The 25,623-nt window shown below is 41.5% G+C and overlaps 2 protein-coding genes across 7 annotated transcripts in view; one reads left to right on the top strand and one right to left on the bottom strand.

Moving 5' to 3' along the window:
- Window positions 1-598: 598 nt before the first annotated feature.
- Window positions 599-19,616, top strand: LOC139582263 (5'-nucleotidase-like). Its single transcript, XM_071412281.1, has 9 exons — window positions 599-1,018; window positions 8,735-8,957; window positions 9,444-9,632; window positions 10,625-10,822; window positions 14,599-14,753; window positions 14,846-14,954; window positions 15,145-15,294; window positions 15,511-15,711; window positions 16,120-19,616. Exons 1-9 carry the CDS (start codon window positions 686-688, stop codon window positions 16,284-16,286), a joined length of 1,725 nt encoding a protein of 574 aa, XP_071268382.1. The 5' UTR covers window positions 599-685; the 3' UTR covers window positions 16,287-19,616.
- Window positions 17,572-25,623, bottom strand: part of LOC139582260 (sorting nexin-14-like) — a 30,148-nt gene continuing 22,096 nt past the window's right edge. For 5 of the 6 annotated variants that reach the window (XM_071412266.1, XM_071412270.1, XM_071412269.1 and 2 more), the window contains 11 exons: window positions 24,654-24,749; window positions 24,392-24,492; window positions 24,051-24,162; window positions 23,722-23,762; window positions 23,397-23,516; window positions 21,856-21,979; window positions 19,271-19,435; window positions 18,889-18,984; window positions 18,023-18,114; window positions 17,867-17,923; window positions 17,572-17,726 (listed from right to left, as the gene is read on the bottom strand). In XM_071412266.1, coding sequence (XP_071268367.1) covers window positions 17,682-17,726; window positions 17,867-17,923; window positions 18,023-18,114; window positions 18,889-18,984; window positions 19,271-19,435; window positions 21,856-21,979; window positions 23,397-23,516; window positions 23,722-23,762; window positions 24,051-24,162; window positions 24,392-24,492; window positions 24,654-24,749 — 1,049 coding nt within the window. In that variant the 3' untranslated portion in view covers window positions 17,572-17,681. The remainder of the gene's footprint in view (window positions 17,727-17,866; window positions 17,924-18,022; window positions 18,115-18,888; window positions 18,985-19,270; window positions 19,436-21,855; window positions 21,980-23,396; window positions 23,517-23,721; window positions 23,763-24,050; window positions 24,163-24,391; window positions 24,493-24,653; window positions 24,750-25,623) is intronic. The other variant, XM_071412267.1, reaches the window with a different exon arrangement.

Here is a 25,623-nt window from a genome sequence, read left to right as displayed (position 1 = left end):
GCGCAGATCACAGCGTAGTCACGAGCGTCCTGAAAGACTAACTCTGTAGTTGAGACGACGAGGCTTGTGGTGTTAGTGTTTGTGTTTGTTTGGAACAGCAGACTTAGTTGAAAATAAATAAGGACTGTCAATTTTTGTTTATTTCCATTTACAGTAACACTAGCAGAAGTTCTAAAATGTTGAAAAGAAAACACTGATGTGGTTCACTTGTTAATCATATGTTCTTTTCTCACAGGGGGATTGAAATTAAGGGGGGAGAAGTGTTATAGTGTGGACATTATATAAATAATTACATTGAATATGTTATTGTACTTACCTGCAATATAGTATGATTACTATTCATGTGTTCATGGTTATTATTGGCATTGGCCTTGACCTTTCCCATTTGATGATGTCATCACCCAGAGTTGTACCTGTTCAATGCGATGGTTGAGTGGGCTGTATCACTTTACTGTGTTTGTGCATGGCTGTACGCCTTTTATTTATTAGGTTGAAAGTAATATTGAATTGCGTGTGGGCATTCCTTGTCAAGTTACTGGACACTGTAAACACATAAACCAACCCAAGCCATGTAATGTATATGCTACGATTGGAGAAGAACACCCCTTCTTGTGTCCACGCCTTCTGGTGCAGTCAATGTACGGGTGAACTTCTGTGTTCTATACAGTGCGCTGTCAACGACAGGATGGGAGTGAGTGAGTCTATGAAGGGTCTTCTATTCTACCTCTGCATCTGTAGTCATGTTTCTACTGTGGAAGCGTGGGAACTCACCCTGCTTCATACCAACGACGTCCACGCAAGGGTTGAGGAAACGAGCAACAGTTACGGCAAATGCACCAAGCCTCCGTGTTTTGCTGGTGTGGCAAGGAGGTTTACGAAAATACAGGAGATCCGGAGCCGGGAGAAGAACGTGATGCTGCTGGATGCAGGCGACCAATTTCAGGGAACCGTTTGGTTTAATGTATATAAGGGAGCCGAGGCTGCTTATTTTATGAATAAACTTGGCTACGATGCGATGGTAAGTAGTTTACATCATTCCAGTAGAATATTAATGTGGGCGACTGTATCATTTCATAACGGAGGGTGCTCTCTGGGTGACCACATTTTAAAATACCCAAATGCGTGACAACAGGATGATTTGGCACGACATTCTCCGGACACTATCACTATTTCAAAATAGGCCATCATCACTGTCAATCGTGAATGATAATTCTAAACGTTTTACCCTCATGGGAATATCTGAATTTAGAATTTCTGAGCAAATTAGAGCAGATGGTTTTAAACGTCCAGTATTTTGTTTAAATAAAAGCACATTCTGCTTAGTGACGCGCGCTGTTATGTTTTGGCCATATATATTATTATATAAATATTTTTTTTACTATTCAGCTATCTAGCTAACCATCCTAAAATCTCATAACAAAATGAGGTGGTGTTTTTGGTGTAACAGTAACGTTATACTACGCTGTGATGTTTGTATCCGATATGTAGAATACTAATAAATCATTATGATCTTCCAAGACATTGATTCAGCTTTGATCAAACTTTACTAAAGGACCACTGTTGTGAGAAGTGGCGGTGCGACGCTACCCCTGCTCCGCTGTATTGAACGAGCTAATTGAAGCGCACCAAGAATAGCCTACTCAAATACGTCGGGCAAAATTTGGCGACGCAGAATCTTGACCACATGTGTATCTGGTTTATGAAAATCTGGAAATATGTGTCCAAGGAAACATTTTCTGGTTGGTGTAAGGGAATGTAAAACAGTTAGGAAATTATCCTTTTTAAAACGGGATTGAGTGAAGTAGCGGAGAATATGCTACCCTCACAAGTTTGAAGAAATTACCTTATACACTATCTTTCAGTTACTTACTTGGTAGCTCTTCGTCACAAGCACGCGTTGTGTAAGTATTATTGTTAGGCCTAACTGTCCTCTCCAAGCGTTGCCTGAATTTAGCCGAAAGGATTTGAGAAATGTGATATGATAGGCCTATGATATTGTCTGGCCTACCTCTCCTCTTGCACTATGCAGAATATCAGATCTCAACAACGATTGGAAAAATCTCCAACACAGCCTTTCTTAAAGTATGGGTCGCGACGTGTCAGAGTAAATGTATAATTATTTAGTGAATTGATTTGGCCAAGTGCAACCGCGGTCTCTGTTCAGTGCGCTCACTGCTTAGCAGCGGTCTCTGCTCAGTTTGGCAGCTGCCGGTGTGCTTCGCGGTTTACCAGATCTTTTTCTGAAGTTTTCTTGACGTTCACTCGATGACACAAGCTGCAGCGCTGTCGTTTAACAGCAGGTGATGCGCTGTCAGCCACTGACTTGTCATTCCCACTCGCCAAATGGACTCATGCTAGCAACAAGTTCTGACTGAGCTCAATCGTCACGAAAAGCCAATACACCGATGAGTTCCTCTCTTTCATACAAACTTTGAGAATTAACGAGGAGCTCCCTCAATGTGATTTGTGCGGGGAAGTCTTTAGTAACTTAATTTTATAAAAGGTGATGATAAGCATAAATAAGGGAGTACTATCTCAGTGGTATTTGTGAGTTTCTCTTTCAAACAATCCCCTGGCCTTGTACACAGCTAATAGCTAACGTTAGGCAAAGCAAGTTAGCTAGCTACTGATAGTTCAACCCTAAGTAACAGTACAGATGAAAAATTATCAGGCCTACTGTACATCTTACTGTAGAAATGATTGTTGGAAACAAGTCTAGGTTGGAACCGTTGCTGTCAAAATACAAGTCATTTTTATTCTGAACTGGAATAAACTGATTGAAGCAAGATACTTTTTGAGGCAAACACACAGTTCTGGGTTGTTCATCTACAGCAGGAAGCTGTCTCCTGCCTAACTGAGAAAGCACCAAGGTTAGATGTTCTGGTCCTGTTTGGCTCCACATACCTATGTCAGTCAGGGTTCTCAACATTACCAGTACCACATCCTTATGATATATTTAAGCAATATATGGCCAATATGTGGTATATGGCCCATATACAATATGTGGTATATGGCCAATATGCTATGGCTAAGTGTAACGGATGTGAAATGGCTAGCTAGTAGCGGTAGTGCGCGCTAATAGCGTTTCAATCGGTTATGTCACTCGCTTTGAGAACTTGAAGTAGTGGTTCCCCTTGCTCTGCAAGGGCCGCGGCTTTTGTGGAGCGATGGGTAACGATGCTTCGTGGGTGACTGTTGTTGATGTGTGCAGAGGGTCCCTGGTTCGCGCCCGGGTCGGGGCGAGGGGACGGACTAAAGTTAAACTGCTACATAAGGGCTGTTCTCAAACACGACAGTGTCTGGATACAGCCCGTAGCCATTTATTGGCCATATACCACAAACCCCCGAGGTGCCGTATTGCTATTATAAACTGGTTACCAATGTAATTAGAGCAGTAAAAATACATGTTTTGTCATACCCGTGGTATATGGTCTGATATACCACAGCTGTCAGCCAATCAGCATTCAGCACTCGAACCACCCAGTTTATAAATATTTTTATAAGCGCAATGTGACTGCAAGAGACGGGTTGGAATGTTGAATGAAATACGGGACAAATTGACCTCTTTATTGTTTTTTCTTGCTGAACAAACTTGCATTAGTAGTAATTTAAGGAAACACTTGTTTTGAAAAACTGAGTTGATTTTATCATTCTTTTTGTGAGTACATTTCTCAGTAGCTAATTATACAGCCCTCTGTATTTATCTGCTGTTGGCCTACTCGGTCCAAGTTTCATGTTTGTACTGAGGAAAATACAATTTGACAGGACTGTGTTAAATGACGGCTGCCATTTTGGTCTCAGAACGTTGATGAATTGTTCAGGAATCGCTTGGGAAATGATTTACGATTCACATGCTGTAATATGTTTTTATATTTTGTATTCATTATTTTTTGTGGAATTCAATTTGTTGATAAAATGTTTGATTGTGGGATGCGGGACAAAGGGCCAAAATGAGGGAATGTCTTACACAAGTCGAGAGAAGTGGTCACCCGTGGTACTGGTCTTTGAGCTTTACACGCTTTTTATAATATTAGACCTTTAAAACATTGTAAACATATTTTCCCCATACAATATTGCATGATGGTTAGGCTAGGATATATTTTCATGTTTTTTTCCAATCATACTGTATCTAAGACAGTTAACTAGTGGAGATAAATTAGCACTTTTAACCAACTAAACTCTTAGACCCAGTGCAGTCAACTGCGATGTGTTTTATACATATTTCCACACTATGAGGTTGGAATAATATTGTGAAAATGATGGTAATCCCCTTTCAGTGTAAGAGCTGTTTGAAAAGGCTGCCTGAAGTTTCTGGCAGTTTTGGTGGGATGGAGTTTTGGCCATCCATGGCGACATCACCATGCGGTAAATCAGTTAATAGACCAATAAAAAAGAGTTATAAACCCCTACCAATAAAAGCAAATTTTCAGTTTTTCCCTCCCCACTCAGACCACTGCCAGACAGTCCGAGCAAAATTCTTGCTTGAGAAATTGCCCTTTGCTAAGAAGCCTGTGGCATTTTTACCAAGAAATGATTTAATAATGACATAAAAACAGCTGCATTGGACCTTTTTGTCATGATTTTAAATTTGAGCATCATTATTTCTAAACTCAGCAAATAAAGAAACGTCCCTTTTTCAGGACCGTGTCTTAAAGATAATTCTTAAAAATCCAAATAACTTCACAGATCTTCATTGTAAAGGGTTTAAACACTGTTTCCCATGCTTGTTCAACGAACCATAAACAATTAATGAACATGCACCTGTGGAGCGGTCGTTAAGACGCTTACAGACGGTAAGCAATTAAGGTCACAGTTATGAAAACTTAGGACACTAAAGAGGCCTTTCTACTAACTCTGAAAAACACCAAAAGAAAGATGCCCAGGGTCCCTGCTCATCTGCGTGAACATGCCTCAGGCATGCTGCAAGGAGGCATGAGGACTGCAGATGTGGCCAGGGCAATAAATTGCAATGTCCGTACTGTGAGACGCCTAAGACAGCGCTACAGGGAGACAGGACAGACATCGTCCTCGCAGTGGCAGACCACGTGTAACAACACCTGCACAGGATTGGTACATCCAAACGTCACACCTGCGGGACAGGTACAGGATGGCAACAACTGCCCGAGTTACACCAGGAACGCACAATCCCTCCATCAGTTATCAGACTTTCCGCAATATGCTGAGAGAGGCTGGACTCAAGGATTGATAATGTGTCCCCCCACTGTTCAGGGACACATTATTCCATTTCTGTTAGTCACATGTCTGTGGAACTTGTTCAGTTTATGTCTCAGTTGTTGAATCTTGTTATGTTCATACAAATATTTACACATGTTAAGTTTGCTGAAAATAAACACAGTTGACAGTGAGAGGACATTTCTTTTTTGCTGAGTTTATATAGTCAGGGATTCCCAACCCAGAGCTATCCTCCTGTAGGTTTTTTGCTCCAACTCCAGTTGAGTTTATCAACCAGCTAATTATTAGAATCAGGTGTGCTTAATTAGGGTTGGAGTAAAAACCTAGGTTGCGTTCCAAACATTTAAAAGACACCCCCTATCCCCTCAGCCCTCAAATTAAGTGGACACTTACTTCTGATGACGTTTGACGAGTATACACCGCTCGCAAGGGGCGAGGGAGGAAGGAAGGAATTATTTTTAAATGGACCACTCTTGGCTGGAAATTCGTCACTCATTCATCCCTCTGATTGTGTTTTCAGCCACTGGAAACTTAAAAAAATAAAAACATTTGCCTTTATTTAACCAGGTAGGCAAGTGGAGAACAAGTTCTCATTTACAATTGCAACCTGGCCAAGATAAAGCAAAGCAGTTCGACACATACAACAACACAGAGTTACACATGGAGTAAAACAAACATACAGTCAATAATACAGTACAAAAATAAGTCTATATACAATGTGAGCAAATGAGGTGAGATAAGGGAGGTAAAGGCAAAAAAAGACCATGGTGGCTAAGTAAATACAATATAGCAAGTAAAACACTGGAATGGTAGATTTGCAGTGGAAGAATGTGCAAAGTAGAAATAGAAATAATGGGGTGCAAAGGAGCTAAATAAATAAATACAGTAGGGAAAGAGGTAGTTGTTTGGGCTAAATTATAGATGGGCTATGTACAAGTGCAGTAATCTGTGAGCTGCTCTGACAGCTGGTGCTTAAAGCTAGTGAGGGAGATAAGTGTTTCCAGTTTCAGAGATTTTTGTAGTTCGTTCCAGTCATTGGCAGCAGAGAACTGGAAGGAGAGGCGGCCAAAGGAGGAATTGGCTTTGGGGGTGACCAGGGAGATATTCCTGCTGGAGCGCGTGCTGCACGTGGGTGCTGCTATGGTGACCAGCGAGCTGAGAAAAGGGGGGACTCTACCTAGCAGGTAGATGACCTGGAGCCAGTGGGTTTGGCGACGAGTATGAAGCGAGGGCCAGCCAACGAGAGCGTACAGGTCGCAGTGGTGGGTAGTATATGGGGCTTTGGTGACAAAACGGATGGCACTGTGATAGACTGCATCCAATTTGTTGAGTAGGGTGTTGGAGGCTATTTTGTAAATGACATCGCCGAAGTCGAGGATCGGTAGGATGGTCAGTTTTACGAGGGTATGTTTGGCAGCATGACTGAAGGATGCTTTGTTGCGAAATAGGAAGCCAATTCTAGATTTAACTTTGGATTGGAGATGTTTGATGTGAGTCTGGAAGGAGAGTTTACAGTCTAACCAGACACCTAGGTATTTGTAGTTGTCCACATATTCTAAGTCAGAACCGTCCAGAGTAGTGATGCTGGACGGGCGGGCAGGTGCAGGCAGCGATCGGTTGAAGAGCATGCATTTAGTTTTACTTGTATTTAAGAGCAGTTGGAGGCCACGGAAGGAGAGTTGTATGGCATTGAAGCTCGTCTGGAGGGTTGTTAACACAGTGTCCAAAGAAGGGCCAGAAGTATACAGAATGGTGTCGTCTGCGTAGAGGTGGATCAGAGACTCACCAGCAGCAAGAGCGACATCATTGATGTATACAAAGAAGAGAGTCAGACCAAGAATTGAACCCTGTGGCACCCCATAGAGACTGCCAGAGGCCCGGACAACAGGCCCTCCAATTTGACACACTGAACTCTATCAGAGAAGTAGTTGGGGTACCAGGCGAGGCAATCATTTGAGAAACCAAGGCTGTTGAGTCTGCCGATGAGGATGTGGTCATTGACAGAGTCGAAAGCCTTGGCCAGGTCAATGAATATGGCTGCACAGTATTGTTTCTTATCGATGGCGGTTAAGACATCGTTTAGGACCTTGAGCGTGGCTGAGGTGCACCCATGACCAGCACTGAAACCAGATTGCATAGCGGAGAAGGTGCGGTGGGATTCGAAATCGTCGGTAATCTGTTTGTTGACTTAGGTTTCGAAGACCTTAGAAAGGCAGGGTAGGATAGATATAGGTCTGTCTACAGCTGCACCATCGAGAGCATCCTGACCGGTTGCATCACCGCCTGGAATGACAACTGCTCGGCATCTGACCGTAAGGCGCTACAGAGGGTAGTGCGTACGGCCCAGTACATCACTGGGGCCAAGCTTCCTGCCACCCAAGACCTATATAATAGGTGGTGTCAGAGGAAAGCCCATAAAATGATCAGAAACTCCAGTCACCCACGTCATAGACTGTTTTCTCTGATACTGCACGTCAAGTGGTACCGGAGCGCCAAGTCTAGGAACAAAAGGCCCCTTAACAGCTTCTAACCCCAAGCCATAAGACTGCTGAACAGTTAATCAAATGGCCACCAAACTATGTACATTGACACCCCCCCCCCCCCATTTGTTTTGTACACTGCTGCTGCTCAAAGTTTATTATCTATGCACAGTCATTTCACCCCTATCTACATGTACAAATTACCTCAACTAACCTGTACCCCAGCACACTGACTTGGTTACAGTACCCCCTATATAGCCTTGTTATTGTTATTTTATTGTTACTTTTTTTACATTTATTATTTTTTACTTTAGTTTATTTGGTAAATATTTTCTTAACTCTTCTTGAACTGCACTGTTGATTAAGAACTGCACTGTTGATTAAGGGCTTGTAAGTAAGCATTTCACGGTAAGGTCTACACTTGTTGTATTCGGCGTATGTGACAAAGTTTGATTTGATTTAATTATCAGGTAGAACAGAAAACCAGCAGGCTCTGGACCTCCATAGGGTAAGAGTTGAGTACCCTGCCCTATAGAGTGCACTACGTTTGACCAGGGCCCTTTTTGTTAAAAGTAGTACACTGTAAAGAGAATAAGAAAAGGGTGCCATTTGGGATGCACCTTGGTGTATAGAGACATATTTTCCGTAGGGTCTTTAGGGATAGGGTACTCCGCGGTGTATTAATCTGTGACGTACAAGGGACAAGTAGCCTGGAGCAAGGTGTCAATGTAGTGGACAAGACTAGTCCAGACAAAGGTCTTCAATTCTCAGTGTGACACTGGCTGGGAATAATTGAAGCCATATTCATAATATGATCAGGAAGCCTACCCCAGGAGGACGCTAATTAGTCATGTATAAAACAAATAACAGATTTTTTTTTCTTTCCATCAGTTGTTGGTGGACATGCACTTACGTAGCAATTAGATGAAGAAAAACATTAGATAAACTCATTTAAAATGGACTTGGCAGCACAACAACACCAGAACAGTATGGTTGGTTGAACATTGTTGTTAATCGGGAAATGTTGTGGTTGACCTTTGCCTTTGTTTGTAACTTTATAGGCTCTGGGGAATCATGAGTTTGACAATAACGTGGAGGGACTTATCAAGCCATTTCTCCAGGAGGTGAATTGCACAGTCCTCAGTGCTAACATCAAAGCAGATGACACACTTTCGCCACGCATCAGCGGTCTTTATTTCCCATATAAGATATTTGATGTCGGCTCTCAGAAAGTGGGCGTGGTTGGATACACTTCAAAGGAAACACCTGCCCTGTCACAAACGGGTACAATTATGTTTTGACTTGATTAAGGTTTTGCTTGAAGTTTTAGCTTTTCTACATCCCCCCTCTCTTAATGTATCTTCCTTTTATTCTCCCTCTATTCAGCTTCATATTCATGCATTCGCTCCTCTCCTCCTACTTTCGTCACAATAATCCATATTGATCGCTCTGTCCCGGTTGCTTCGTGTTTGCTCCCAATATTTACACTATGATTTTAATAATGCCTTCATCTAGATCAGGGTTTCTCAAACTCGGTCGTCATGACCGCAAACGGTGCACGTTTTGTTTTTTGCCCTAGCACTACACAGCTGATTCAAATAATGAACTAATCGCCAAGCTTTGATCATTTGAATCAGCTGTCTAGTGTTAGGGGGGGAAAAAAACGTGCACCACTTGGGGTCCTGAGGACCGAGTGTGGGAAACGCTGCCCCAGATACATTTGAATAATTTCCCTGATATAAAATGTATTTTTGTTCCATTCTGCTGCAGGACCTAACTTAGTGTTTGAGGATGAGATTGATGCCCTTCAGCCTCAGGTCGACAAACTCATCACCCTGGGGGTCAACAAGATCATCGCCCTCGGTCACTCTGGCTTCGTTACGGACAAAGAAATAGCCAGAAGGGTGAAGGGTGTGGATGTGGTCATTGGAGGACACAGCAACACATTTCTGTACACAGGTACGGTATGCATTGTTTACCACAGACTACTTTTGTTTAATATTTACAATCATAGTAATTTCATCTGCCAGCCAGGGCTCTCTCTGAGTTTTGGTTACAATCATAGGAGAGATTGTATTTCATCTGAACGAACACCTTCATCTTTTTAACTGTCATAAGTTTTTGTAAGGAATTGTGGAACCTACAGTTGATTCCCGAACTGAACATGCATGTGTCCAACCAATGCACATAAATTCTGCCTTCAGTCCTGAAGGAAAAAGGCTTACTAATAGCTCAACCAACAACCACACCATGCTGTTTTTGCCACACAGGCAGTATATTACTTTATGCCTCAGCAGCTCTTGGTCTGTGATTTGAGGCCATCCACATCCTTAATTAGTGCAATATCAAAAAGCTGGAACAATGAGTATCTGCCACCTGTCTTACCTGATGCCGATCCTGGCCTTTTGTTTTGTGTGCGTCCCAAATGGCACTCCCTACAAAGAGATTAGGGTGCATTTTGGGATGTAGCCCCAGTTAGCTTGTGCTGTGCTGAGCTTTTTCCACAACAGCAGCCATGATTCATATTGTTTAGAATCAGTGTACTGGCTGGTTCCCATGCTTGCAAGTTCAGTACCTATGCTATGCTGTTTATTTTAAAGAGGACTCTGTGATGGCTATAAGGATTCCCTTTGATGTGAGGCCTACACTTTAGAACAGTTCACTAAACCACAAACAGTAAGCCCTGTGTTCAGTAATTCCGGCTGTAAATCAGTGTAGTTCAGGCTGATGTGGTGGGAAAGTAAGAACATAAGAATCCAAGAAGTCTATGGCCTGGATTCATTCCATTATACAGCAGCTGATTGAAACCCAGTCTATCTTAATGCATTCATACAGTTATTTAGGCGTTGTTTAATTGCTAGGCTGTTTTCTTAAGCATGATTACAATGCAACTGATGATTGATATAGAAAACATTCATTAATTCCATTGTTTACATTCACTGTTTCGATAGGAGAGAAACCTTCCTCTGAGGTTCCGGCAGGTCCTTACCCCGTCATGGTGAAATCAGAGGATGGGCGGGACGTCCCTGTGGTGCAGGCCTTTGCTTTTGGGAAATATCTGGGTTACCTCAAGGTGACATTTGATGAGGCTGGCAATGTGGTCCAGTCCACAGGCAACCCCATCCTGCTGGACAGCTCTGTACCAGAGGGTGAGTACAGTACTACTGAGTAACATGAGGTGAAGTTGCCAGTAAGTGTGTCTAAAATGGCACCCTATTCTCTACAGTCCACTACTTTTGAACAGAGCCCTATAGGCCCTTATCAAAAGTAGTATAGGAAATAGGGTTGCCATTTCAGACCTACACAGTGAAATGGACTTCCGATTGCATCAACAGTGCTGCTGTTATTTATATCACTTGTGACGTAAGTGTGAAAACCAAACTTGTTATTTTCTTGACTCTGTATAGCATGGTGATACTGTCCTATGTTTTGTTTGTAATCATTTGAATGTCTGGTGGAGAACACTACTGAACATTACTGTGGACACATACCATCGTTGACCTTCTACTTCAGGCTTATATTTACTAATTCAATGAGAATGCGTTTCACTGTGTCTTAAGCATGAGTTCACTGTTACCAATCTGCTATTTATTAGAACTTTAACGTGAAGACTGGAATGGAAAAAAACTTGAGTACTTTAAATGAAATTATGGGCCGAAAGACAAATTCAATTCCATCTTCCATCGAATCAGATGGCTTATTCATCACAAAACCATTTGATGTTGCCAATTATTTTAATGATTATTTCATTGGCAAAGTGGGCAAACTTAGGCAGGAAAAGCCCATGACAAACAGTGAGCAATTATATTCATGTATAAAAAAAAAAGCAGTGCAAGTTTGAATTGTGTGGGAGAGGTGGACAAATTATTAACGATCAATAATGACAAACCTCCTGGCATTGACAACTTAGATGGAAAGCTACGGAGGATGGTAGCTGACTCTATAGCCACTCCTATCTGTCATATCTTTAATCTGAGCCTAGTGGAAAGTCTTTGTCATCAAGCCTGGCGGGAATTCAAAGTAATTCCGCAAACCCAAGAGTGGTAAAACGGCCTTGACTGGTTCTAACAGCAGACCTATAAGCTTGCTGCCAGCTCTTAGAAAACTGTTGGAAAAAATGGATGGTGTTTGACCAAATACAATGCTATTTCTCTGTAAACAAATTAACAGACTTTCAGCATGCTTATAGAGAAGAGCACTCCACATGTACTGCACTGACACAAATTACTGATTGAAAGAAATTGCTAAGAAGATTGGGAGCTGTACTGTTAGATTTCAGTGCAGCCTTTGATATTATTGACCATAACCTGTTGAGAACTTAAGTGCTTTGGCTTTTCAACCTCCGCTCTGAATCCACGATATGGCAATCTATCTAATAGAACTCAAAGGGTTTTCTTTAATGGAAGCGTCTCTAATGTCAAGCATGTAAAGTGTGGTGTACCGCAGGGCAGCTCTCTAGGCCCTCTACGCTTTTCTATTTTTACCAATGACCTGGCATTAAACAAAGCATGTGTGTCCGTGTATGCTGATGATTCAACCATATATGCATCAGCAACCACAGCTAATGAAGTCACTGAAACCCTTAGGAGTTGCAATCTGTTTTGGAATGGGTGGCCAGGAATAAACTGGTCCTGAACATCTCTAAAACTAAGAGCATTGTATTTGGTACAAATCATTCCTTAAGTGCTAGACCTCAGCTGAATCTGGTAATGAATGGTGTGGCTGTTGAGCAAGTTGAGGAGACTACAATTTAAGGTAACGCCAAGTAATTTAAACTGTCATGGTCAAAACATATAGATTCAAAGGTTGCATAGATGGGGAGAGGTCTAGCCGTAATAAAGAGATGCTCTGCTTTTTTGACACAACACTCCAAAAAGCAAGTTCTGCAGGCTCCAGTTTTGTCTAATCTTGATTGTCCAGTGCTGCAAGGAAAGACATAGTTAAGATGCAGCTGGCCCAGAACCGAGCGGCATGTGTTGCTCTTAATTGTAATCAGAGGGCTAATATTAATACTATGCATGCCAGTCTCTCTCTTGGCTAAGAGTTGAGGAGAGACTGACTGCATCTCTTCTTCTTATAACATGTTGAAAATCCCAAATTGTTTGCATAGTCAATTTACACATAGCTCTGACACACACCTATCCCACCAGACATGCCACAAGGGGTCTTTTCATAGTCCCCAAATCCAGAACAAATTCAAGAAAACGTACAGTATTATATAGAGCCCTTATTGCATGGAACTTCCTTCCATCTCATATTGCTCAAATAAACAAACCTGGTTTAAAAAAGATAAAGCAACACCTCGCGGCCCAACGCCTCTCCCTTATTTGACCTAGATAGTTTGTGTGTATGCATTGATATGTAGGCTACATGTGCCTTTTTTTTAATGTAGTTCTGTCCATGAGCTGTTCTTGTCTAATCTGTATTATGTTTTGTGTGGACCCCAGGAAGAGTAGCTGCTACTTTTGCAACAGCTAATGGGGATCCTAATAAAATACCTTTGACATTAAAGTAGAAATTGTGCACCAATATTGAATTTTAAAAGCCTGTTCTGTTAAATGAAGTGCACTTTAATATAGACACATGGAGAATTCAATAAATATTTTTAATATGAATAAAGGCTTGCTAAAGTGCCAAAATTCAGCATCTGTCAAACCTGTCACTTATAGGAAGATTTTAATCCACTGTCTCCAAGTTTCACCATCATTGTAAAGCCCTAGTTATTTATTTTCTTCGACAGTCACTTCTGAAGATCATTATTTATTTAATGTGATTAGTGATTCATTTACATCTGTCCCTTATTTTAAGGTGAACTGAACTCTCGTTTTAAAAAGGTGAAACTATTCCATTGAACATCGAATAGTCAAATCAGAGTAAAAGCAGGTGAGCAAGTTCTACTCTTTTTGGCCATTTTCTGGTGGAAAACTGAGCGGGTCAAGCATAACACGTCAACCTAGTTACCCAGCTAGCACAGTGGATCTGGGCCGATTCCGGGTGAGAGTCAGACTCGGCCGACGTCATGTGGCCTGAGTCTGGGCTGCCTTCGGCAGTATTACTTTGTGCAAGGCAATTGATAAGCATTAATTTTGTGGCTGGAGCCTCCCGAGTGGGGGAGCGGTCTAAGACACTGCATCGCAGTGCAAACTGCGTTGCCACAGATGCTAGTTCGATACCCGTGCCAGCCACGACTGGGAGACCCATGAGGCAACGCACAATTGGCCCAGAGTCGTCCGAGTTAGGGGAGGGTTTGGCCGGCCGGGATGTCCTTGTCCCATCGTGCTGTAGCGACTCCTGTGGTGGGTCAGGCGCACGCACGCTGACACGGTCACCAGGTGTACGGTGTTTCTTCCGACATACTTTTTCTTTTGGGTGGATGGGTATAATTTGTATGCATAAAATGTATAATAGTAATTTAGTATACAGTCACTTAAATTTGCATCGGGCCGCTTCTGGGGGAATTCTGGTAAGATGCCGGCAAAGTTGACTGAATTCCAGTAGATGGAAATGGCCCGATGTACTTGGGCCGATTCTGGGCAGTCATTCATTTTGATTCCGGGCCAAGTGCAACACCCAATTCTGGGATGACTCAATCAGTTCCAGCCCCCCAGAAGAGGTCTAGTTTTGGACTGAATTTTTACATTTCTTTTAGTTTTTTTCCATTGCTAGCTGGGTACCCGTAGGCTAGAAATGTTTTAAATCTGTCTGTTTTGTGAAGCTTGCATTCAATTGCCACTCCCTGTTGCACACAAGCTTCCACTTTATTTGGCACTTACAATAGTCATTTTATTTAACCTCTTGAGATGGGGAAAACATGTCATTTTAAAATGTTCATCATGACCGAATGTTAAATTGAGGTGAAATCAAGTTACACTTCTCAAAAGGCACTGAATTAACCCAGTAACTGCATATGATTTCCTCTTGTCAGACCCCAGTATTCTTGCTGACGTAAACGAGTGGAAAAAGGCCCTGGCAAATTACTCCTCCCAGTATGTGGGGGAGACCCTGGTGTATCTCAATGGAACGTTTGAAGAGTGCAGGTTCCGAGAGTGCAACTTGGGAAACCTAATCTGCGACGCTATGGTGAGTTAATAGTACCCAGGACAGCTACCCAAACCTGGTACCTTTTCGGTCAGTCTGTAGCCTACTGATGAAATCCTGTTATTTTGCTGTAGGTACACCACAACATTAAATATGCAGATGAGCTTCAGTGGAACCATGTCAGCTCCTGCATCGTCCAAGGGGGATCAATACGGTCATCCATAGATGAACGCAGCCGAAATGGTGAGTGTATGCCTTTTTATGGGGCTGTTTCCCGGACACAGATTAAGCTTAGTCCTGGACAATAGCAGAAAATTCAATGGAGATTCTCCATTGAGCCTGTTTTTTGTTGTCCAGGAAACTAGCCTTGTGTGTTTGCCATTTCTGTTTTTTTTCCCTCAATGTGGAAACTGAGTGAAATCTATTTTGTTAGGTTCCATCACGATGGAAGACCTGATTGCTGTGTTGCCGTTTGGAGGCACCTATGATCTGGTGCAGCTGAAGGGCTCCACTCTGAGGAAAGCTTTTGAGCACTCTGTCAGGAGATATGGAGGGAGCACAGGGGAATTCCTTCAAGTATCAGGTATCAGTCTGTTTCATTTTCATTGGTAAAGAGGGTCATAATGTGACCTAAACCAGTTGACATCCGGTACTTGTCTCCAGCTATCTAGCCCCAAGAACCTGTGCACCTACATTGAATGTACTATTGTTTTGCTTTTCCCTCTTAGTCAAACTACATGGAGAGGAATGAGGACAAGTGTTTTGGACTGACTTTATTTCACTCCTATAATCTCAATAGGATTCCATGTAGAGTATGATATGTCAAGGCCCCCAGGGGAACGTGCCAGGAGTATCAGTGTGATCTGTACGAACTGCCGGGTGCCCGTCTATGAGCCACTGGACGACAGCAGACTATACAAGGTGGTCCTGCCCTCCTACCTGGTGGAAGGAGGAGACGGATTCTCCATGATCAAAGAGGAGAAGCTAAGACACGACAGTGGTGAGCTCACAGAATTGAATAGATTAGAACACTAAGGGTGCCATTGGAGACAACCAATTCCCTGTATAGTGCACCAGGATTGGGGTCAATTCAGAAAGTAAACCAAATTCTACATTTTCCTCAAAGCATTAAGAGAGAATTGAAGTTGGAATTTCAGCGTACTTCCTGAATTGTCTGCAATCTGAAATGTAATTGACCCCAACCCTGTAGTCCACTAAATAAGGAATAGGCCAGGGTGCCTTTTGGGACGCAGATAATGTATCTCTAGGGATGAGCGCCTTTCTGCAGACTCATATGAACAGGAACGCCTTGAGCATTTTCTGTTGCACTGTGGTTGCACAACTATTACTTAGCCAACAACTTATCTGGTAACTGGTTCATGGGGGTTGAAAATAGTTTCTCTTACAGGTGACATGGACATTTCGGTGGTGGCCAGCTACATTACTGAGAGGAAGAAGGTGCATCCAGCTGTAGAAGGACGTATCAAGATTTCCAACTCAAATTCAGGAGGATCTGGACACACAACTCTGTTAATCCTGATAGGGCTGGTGATGGCTCTGTCTAGGAGCCTATGAGATCCCTGCCTGCAACGCTAGCTCGCCATTGGATGTGTTCTTCTCAGCATCCAAGGGAAGAGCTCAACTCTAGTTAGACTAACTAGAGTACAAATTTGAAGGACATTGGTGAAATATCCATTAACAAGCCGCTTAGATATTTCTATGTAAATTACACACTGGACTCCTCTAGACAGGTTTTGCTTTGTCAAGTCTCATGTACAGTAACTGCTGTCACGCTCTTGCTCAGAAATTCTGTTTATATAATAGTACCACATACAGTGCAAACTTCAGCAGAGATGGAAACAGATGACCACTGCCTGTTTTAATGTGTGCACTGGGCAGAGTATGCTTGCTTAACCAGCATTAGTTTATGGGAGAAGATATACAAACAACGAGCTCTGTTTTAAAGCTCTTTGGGACCAGAGAGGTATCTTGAAAGGAGATAAACGAGTTGGTGATCAACCTTGTGTAAATATTTATGGTATTCTTTACAGGGCAAATTAGCGACTTTTTTATGGTCATGAATGCTATAAAATCTGATTAGCTTGTTTCAAATCCCCCTCTGTTAATTCTAGAGAAATACATTGAGAACCAAAGAGGTCATGTAAATAGCCTATGTGAAATGTAATGTTTTATATTTGGCTTCGTTGTGATATTGAAATAAGCTTGATAGCAGTACATTTAGCCAGATGTGTCAATGTTTGTCTAGCAGATATCTCTGATCTTGAACTGGCTCATGAAAAAAAAGTACAATGCCTCATTCCATCTAATGTAGCGTTTCAAAAAGGAAACAATATGAAGTGACTCAATTGTGTGAGGGATGTGGCTTTGCTGCTCTCACCATTGATCAGAACTGTTTCAAGGCAGAGTAGTATTCTGAGGAAAAGGAACTCAACCTCCCACAGGCTTTATTCTTTACAGGTGCAAGCCATTCATCTCCACCCACCGCTTGCACCAGTGGACTGGGAATGCACGTGGTATTACCATGGAAAGTATCTCCTTTCCACAGAGAAACAAGATTCCAAGGGAGGGCAGATGGAAATGTATTAGGACACAACCTCAATTTAGAAAACTGAGAAGCTGACTTGGATGTGAGAAACTAAACATGCCCCTAACCACAGGTCTAAGCTCAGATTATTGCTCCAGCCTCCATCTCTGCTGTAAAAATACACAAATTAAACCATAGTTACCATACAAAACACATACAGTCTGGATAACCATCATCTCACAAAGGGAAGACCTCTTACATTGACGCAGCAGTCAGCAAGGAATTATTTAAGCCAGATAAAATATGACCACCTTGTAAAATCAATAAATATACTTTATTATTGTACATTGGAATGTTGATAAGATCCCAGAGACATTGGAATTTGCACTGCACTTTCGTTCCAGGGAAGGGAAGCGTGCTGTTATCTACATCCACTGGTTACTATCGGCCGATGGCTCTCTCTGTCCCTGCTGAATAGACAACATTGTCACGGTATCCGCAGGAAGGTACACAAACTACATCCTGGTACCTTCCTACTTTATAAATAAGCGTGTCTAAATAGTTTGGAAAAGACATGGTTGGCTTGTGTATCCGATTCTTAGGAATTTACCTTGCCGAGCTCTGGAAACAGTTCTTCGACAGCAATATCCATCAGAACGTACGTCAACTGAGGGGCAGAGGACAGAAACAAGAAAGAAAACAGATAATGCACCATGAGACCTTGGCTGCAGAGAAAATTGTCTCCTTGTTTGGCTTTCAGCTTTACCTGCTTGTTAAGAAGTGGCTGCTGAAAACCTTCAAAGAGAAGCCTGATGCCCTCGTATTTGGCCTCCTGTCCGATGCACTTTTCCACAAAGTCTATGAGGTGAAAAGACAAAGACATCAATACAGTACAACTGAGGCCCACTTTATCCATAAAAACTAAACTATACCTTGGCAGGTGATTCCATCAAATTATTATTACTATTTCCATGGATGATGCCATTGCACTTGTTCAACATGCAGCGTTTCTGCCAGGACATGCTTTCAAAAGTAGGACCAGGCTTCCAGAGATTAGAATGAAACCGATAAATCAGGGAGTGTTCACCAGACACAGGTTGTGTCCCAAAATGGCATCCAATTCCCTTTATAGTGCACTACTTTTGACTAGGGGCATATGCACAGGCAATGGGACTTATTGATATGATGAAATGGAAAATATCTGGGCTTGGAGAAAACTATTCTCTGTGTCTGGATGTCATTTGTCAATACAATGTAACAAAACGGAACTTGCTCGGTGGCTAATGAACTGTAGTTAAGACATGAATCCATCATGCTGAGAGCTAGATATCTTGTGTAGAGAGTGCATACTGGATCTGTGCAACAGTTGGAAGCAGATGAATATAGCAAAAGAATACTAGAGAACATATCAGTTGTCAGCCAATGCTTGGTAGCCTGAGTTCCAGTCTGTTTGTATAATAACAATTTGGTGGGTGCTTATATTTTCTTATTTCACGCATGTGTGAATTGGAAATGTTTTTTGCATATCCCAACTCCCCCTGAGACACCGTCGGCGAGTGCCAGTCTGTTTCTGCTATCATACCAACTCCTTGTCATATCATGCCATGACCAGGCTAAAAGCTTGGGTCGAACCTGGCAAATAATTCATCATCTCTTCGAATGCCTTCTTGGCTCTTCTCTGCTTGTCTCCTGTAGCGAGTTCCTCACTGGTCTCACAGAACACAGCATCTAAGATTGGGCAGAAAACATCATCATGAGTCTGGGAGAAGTGGATCAAGGCCAGGCAATTCCAGAACATAATGGACAGGAATTCACAACAACAACATAGTGAGATTGGCTAAGCACTGAAGTGGAACAGCAACATCTACAGTGATTGTGTGTATTGCCCTAAAACCCTTTGATGGAGCCTTAGGAAGGAAATAGGAGGGGTCGGGGAAGAAAAACAGTCAAAAGGGGGAATAAAGTTTATAAAGGGGGAAACATTACTGAAGCAAAACGCACACATTCACCGTACCTCTGAGCATGGTGACGAGAGAGACGACATGGTGTTCCTGCAGGATTATGTCCCGTTTGTGCTGGATGTAGTTATCCATGTAGGCCTCCAGCGTGTTCTTGAACAAGATCCGTCCCCCTGACAGGATGTGGTGCAACCAGTCTGGCATGTGGAACACCACTCGACCTGTCAGTCAAACAATCATTTCGTTACATGAGCAGTTGTCACAAACACAGCACCAAACACAATGAGAAGAATCATGGCTGGGCAATAGGTGGCTACAACTAGCGCTGTGACGGTCACAATTCTGTTTGTACACTTGCTTGCATGAATATGGTTCTTAATAAAAGCTATTTTAAAAAAGCCATTACACTTTGTTATTATCATCATTCCATTTCATTATTATTATTAAGGTTACTTATAAATATGAATCACCAAATTAAGAAATGCCAGGTTGGAGAGTGTCGCATTTTCGTATTGACAACGTTAATGGAGACAAAATAAATATATGCCTACTTTGTCCTTGTGTTGGCTTTTCTGCATACCATTTATTTTTATATACAGATCCTATTTTGATGCACAAAACGATTCAAATAAAGCCGATGGGTTTCCTCACGCTTTTTCCGAAATATTCGCATTACGTCACAAACCCTGCTGCTGTCATTAGATGGCATTGGCATATGTTCTTCAGAGAGAGGATGCCGTAATGAGAAAAATTAGGTAGCCTAAGCTACAGAAAGTCAAATCAATCAAAGCAAATAGGCCATTTACAAGATTAAATCATGACAGGAGTATTTGATTTTTATTAAAAGAGAGAGTTCAGATGGGCTACTTGAGGAAACTTTCTGAATGGGCATATAGGCCTATAGAGAGAATCAGCGAACTCATACGCACACCCCTGTTAAAGCACCTGCCACCTGTCTTTATATCTTTTAAAAAACAAAAACAATTGCAATAATAAATACACGCAACATAGCCTATTTATCATTGGGGGGGAAAGTACTGGAAAGGTGAAGGTAAAAAAAACATTACTAAGAAGCCCAGCTGGGCACTTTCCTACATTTGACATTTACAAGAAGCAGGCTAGGTACTTCTATGTGTGCTCAGGCGCCCACGCTCCGTCAACATTAACAGGACAGAGAAACCAGACAAATGCTCATTGCTCACATGGTGCACGTAAACGATGGCATGAAATCAACCAAAACTTTATTCTGTAGCAGGTTGTGAACTCTGCAAACAACGTTTCCACTCCAAGAATGAAATTACTGTAATTAATACATGTATTAACAGAAATTAATGTAACCAAATGACAGGGATTAATAGTAAATTGCCGGTTTTACAAACGGTTGGCTACCACATGGGCATTCATAAAAGTGCATTGCGGGCAAAACTGTATAGCTTAGGCTACTATTCTACTCTGCAGGGATAGGATGACAGCATTTTTTTGTCGTCTCGCTTAGGTTGGCATATCAGCCAGGACCGGGGCTGATCAGCGTTGATTAGTCTATAAATTAAATAAAGATTGTTATTATATCATACCAGGTTGGAGAGGATTGGCGCATTGTCCATTTTTTTGCACAACATTAGCGCATTCTAGGCCTCAGAGCCAGATTAATCTTGGCAACTGCTGTTCAATAACTAATGAATAGTCAAACACAAACCTTTTTTAAAAGACACGATTTATTTATTTACTAGCAAACAACAAATACGTGCAATGTATAACAAGAAAGTCCACAAATCAAGCAATTTTTTGACTGAAGTGTCATAGCCTATAATGCTGTACACTCCTGCTCATCTAGTGATTAGCTGCTGTAGCATCAAAGGACAGATGGAAATAGGAGATGTAAAACGTTTAATAGACATACTAAGTTACAGAAACAATTCCTTATAATCAATAGTAAACACTCCCGCTATTAGGTCAAGTGTATCTACATCTCCTTTGCACCCCAGTATCTCTACTTGCACATTCATCTCCTGCACATCTACCATTCCAGTGTTTAATTGATATATTGTAATTACTTCGCCACCATGGCCTATTTATTGCCTTACCTCTTTTATCCTACCTCATTTGCACTCACTGTATACAGACTTTCTGTTTTCTTTTTTTCTACTGTATTATTGACTGCATGTTTTGTTTATTCCATGTGTAACTCTGTGTTGTTGTCAAATTGCTATGCTTTATCTTGGCCAGGTCGCAGTTGCAAATGAGAACTTGTTCTCAACTAGCCTACCTGGTTAAATAAAGGTGAAATACAAAATAAACATGAAAATAAAGTTCATTAAAAGATTTTAAAAATCCTAAAATGAATGTAGGCCTAAATAAAATGTTTAGACTTATTTTACTGTCATGTTGGACTTCATTCATTACCGTCAGTTACACGGTTATTCAATTACAGTCACAAGCCTACCTACAACCTTCATATCATTACATGTACTGTAGTGGCCATCACTGGCAATACTAAAACCCTCCATATTCTTTCACTAGATTCACTTCTAATGACAGCCGTATTATGCTCAAGATGTTTGTGTTATTTGTGTGACTACCATATTTCAAATCATGGTTCAGTCACAAGGGACTACTTCTTCCCTGGTGCCTGGTCACTTACCCATGAACATCATGTAGTCATACATCCCTTCCACTGAGATCACCTCCATAAAGCAGTTCCGGTTGTGTTTCTTCTCCAGGCCCTCAGGCAGGTTAGCGTTGTTTTTGTACAGATCAGTGAATAGCTAGGGAGATAGGAATCTTTTATATTCACGAGAAATTAAAGACTACAAAACACACAACTCAGTCTTTCAAGGAAGCTCAGAGTGAGTCAAACCAGTCAGTTAAAGCAGTTTCTAACTAACAGTCTGACACTTACTTGATCATTTAAATCTGAGATTTTACATGCAACATTTCCATGGAATATGTTCTTTCAAAAGTGCTAAACCCTGGAATGACCGGAACATTCTCTCATTTTGGTTAGTGGAAGGAACATGCAAATATTCATCATTGTGACTGAAATGAGCACATCCTGTCAAAGGGCAGGGCTAAGTATTTGACACTGTGACAAAAATGTTGTTTTTTTTAAACGGAAGACACTAAAATATTTGGTTCCAGCATTCATCGTGGGGTCATTTGTAAAAACGCCTGAGAGTTAAGAGAAATGGTTTTAATTTATTAGTTGGGGTCAAGGCCAATGCTCCTTCAAATGTTTTTCGGCACTGAGCAAATTTCAGGTCTGCTGAGCGCAAGCTTGTATGTTGTGAAAATGCAGTGCAACTTCCAGCGTTCGTTTACTGTGAACACTGAGGCTGTACCCACTTTAAGTTAGTTTCAGACAGAGGTCAAGTAGGCTACTGTGGCTATTTGATCATAATGTAGGCCTATCAGAAGGGCCTACCATCAAAAAAATGGAGTAAATTCATCCCATAACATTTTAACACAGAAATAGCTGTTCTATCATTCAGCCTACAGTAGCAGGCAATGTTTGGTGTTCAATGTAGGCCCACATTCCAGGACACTTTTGGAAAAAAAATGTAGGGCTTGACATTAACCTGTTTATGCAGTTGTCCTTTAGACAAGGAAGGTGACTGAAAATTAAACCACTTTACAAAATAAAATGTATTCTTGTTCCCATATCATTATTATAGAGAATCAAAAATATTATGCTACACTTTGCCTATTGGCTACTTAGCTTATTCAAGCCTGTCTCAAAATACAACACTGCCCCTTTAAGACAAGAAAAAGCTTTTTACCTGACTCACTTTTCAAAGATGCTCTTGTAGGAAGCAATCACTCCCCCATTGCTGACTACAAATTATCTATAACTAGGCTAATAACTCCCTAACTAGCAAAGGATATGAACAAATGTGCACATGTGGCTACATGCAGCTCTCGCTTTGATCTCAAAACAAGCCTTAGAGGGAACATTGGTCAAGGTTGTCCACTGAAGCAGGACACATCCCTAGATATATCTGAGATTGATGGGATGGATGTATACAATCAGTGTTCACTGTGAAGTGTGTACGTGTGTACGTGGTCCCAGGGCAAATGGGGAGTTTTGCACCATTGGCACGCACAGTAATTGTAAAGGTAAAACGTGACCCTACTTTAGGAAAAATGTTTTGGTTACTTTGGGGAATTGTGCAACCCTAGCCTCACCTTCTTGTTCTTCTCAGCAGTAGGGCTGAGCATGGTCATCTCTGGTCTGCTAGGTTTGGCTTTGGGAGATTCACAGGAGTTGAAGAAGGACTGGATGAAGGGCTCCAGGTTCTGTCCTTTCTGGCAGGCAGAGATGCAGAGGAAAGCAAAGACAGAACATTGTGATTAATATCAGTCGACTGAGCCGGAATATTGTCTGATCATATCTACTTCCTTTTCCAGTTAAATTTAGTCTCAGAGATTAACTATAACATTGATATATTGGTATTGGCCGGAACTCCAAGAGATATTCTACTATTAAAAGCACATTGGAAAAATGCCTTACCTCTTTTATAATTTTTCCAGGGACAGACCTGAATATTTTACCTGAGAAGGAATAAAATCAATACAGATCCACGTGGAGCTACATAGCTAATCAATGATGAATTTCTCATGTATTTCACCATGGCATTTTCAGCCCTATAAATTCTGTATGAATGCATGGTCAAAAGTAGTGCACTATATAGAGGATAGGGTGGCATTTGGGACCCAGAACATGTACTTCTCCAGGGCATCTTCAGCCCTCCTCGTGTCATAATGTATGAATGTGTTAGAAAATGTTCCATAGATGTTATTGATGTACTGTGTGAATGTGAATGTGAAAATGCTCCATACCGAGGTTGACATCAGGCAACATCTTGTCCATGAACTGAGACTCCATGCTGTGAGGCGATAGGAAGTCTGCCAACAACTGACTGTTAGTTAGCTCTGGGTGCTGCATCAGTCTCTGTTCCCAACACACGCACAGATAAAGGCATGGATGCAGGCACGGATGCACGCATAGATGCACACACCACACACACACAATACAAATACGCATATGCACACACGCACAGGACTCACCAAAAGCGAGAGAGATGAAGATATATTAGAGTCATTTTATTGTTTTTTGTAAAGCCTTGAATGCACTACTGTTACTGCACACTATGCAGAGCAACAGGCCTATGAATCATTACCTGCAAATATTCCTCAAATTCTTCCCTTTTGGATGACAAGAACTCATAGTTCTTTGGTCCAATAATTCTTTTGGAGGGAAGCTGTGCATCTGCAAATGAGCCTGTGCAAAAGAGAACAAGGTCAATTTACTAGTGACATTTATAGTGTCAAAAAAGGAAACAAAAGTTCTGTCAGCATCCACCAGCCACAGGACTGAAATAAAGCCAAAAAAGGTACACTTCCTCTGTTGAAATGTGTGAGAAAGTATAAGTGACATCTTACCATGGAACTCTGTGAGTTTATTTTCTAGAACGTAGAATTCCATGTATCTTCTGAAGATGGACCAGTTCTCCGTTTCATGCCCCACTGAGAAAACCGCTAAAGAATCAACAGAATTGAAAACCAACATCAATATTGCAGTTTTATATTTCCCATTCCCAACTGTCAATAATCATCAAATGTATGGCTGCTTCCCAAATGGCACTTTATTTCCTGCATAGTAGGTAGGCCGATATATAGAATTAATTGGATTGATTTGAATTTATGTTTTAGCGCGATGTTCCAAATGCTTGTATCGCAAGAATCAAAAGTACATTTTTTCCCCTGTTTTTATGAGCGTTTATGTATTTTTGGTCTCATCTCCTTCGCTCCTTCTGTGCACCTTCTCACTCGCACACAGACACTAAGCCCCTCCCCATGCCACGCACAACAACGACAAACGATAACTTCTTGCTCTCTGACAACAAGCTATTAAAACTTGCTATTTGCATTTGAGGTTTGGGCCAACAGAATCGGTCATATGGACACCGAAATACTTAAGACATTATTTTTCTGTAATAGAGGAGAACGATACTCTTTTTATATGTCTCAACTCCCAACATTCATAACAGAGCAGACCCTACTAAAACGGGAGTATCAATAAACATGATCATGGAAAATTCATGCTCAGTTTCTGACGCGCTACTGCTAGCAGCATTTTAGCCACAGACTTATATACTAGCTGTCTTGTCTTTTTTTTTTTATATACATGTGCAATGTGCATAATATTTAAGGAATTGGCAACTCATTGTCATTCTGAGAAATAAGCACCTTCTTATCCAGGTAAGCCACTTGATTTCAACAACTGAACAAAGTGAACAGGCTATGCTGTTCAAACAGTTGAGACGGACAGGAGGGTGTATTCATAATAGTTAAACTGTTCTACCTTATTAGCAAGCAAATAGAAAGCTTATGGTAGAAGGCTTATATTTTA

The sequence above is a fragment of the Salvelinus alpinus genome, chromosome 8, assembly GCF_045679555.1.
Source record: "Salvelinus alpinus chromosome 8, SLU_Salpinus.1, whole genome shotgun sequence".
Taxonomy (NCBI): domain Eukaryota; kingdom Metazoa; phylum Chordata; class Actinopteri; order Salmoniformes; family Salmonidae; genus Salvelinus; species Salvelinus alpinus.
Note: the sequence above shows the minus strand (reverse complement) of the source record. Positions and strands in the feature narration are given on the sequence as shown.

Bases quoted from the DNA above. Each gene is read 5' to 3' on its own strand.
- LOC139582263 (XM_071412281.1), top strand. From the start codon at position 686: ATGGGAGTGAGTGAGTCTATGAAGGGTCTTCTATTCTACCTCTGCATC. The intron at 10,823-14,598 runs GTGAGTACAGTA...TCCTCTTGTCAG, and splicing joins GGACAGCTCTGTACCAGAGG to ACCCCAGTATTCTTGCTGAC. The intron at 14,955-15,144 runs GTGAGTGTATGC...CTATTTTGTTAG, and splicing joins AGATGAACGCAGCCGAAATG to GTTCCATCACGATGGAAGAC.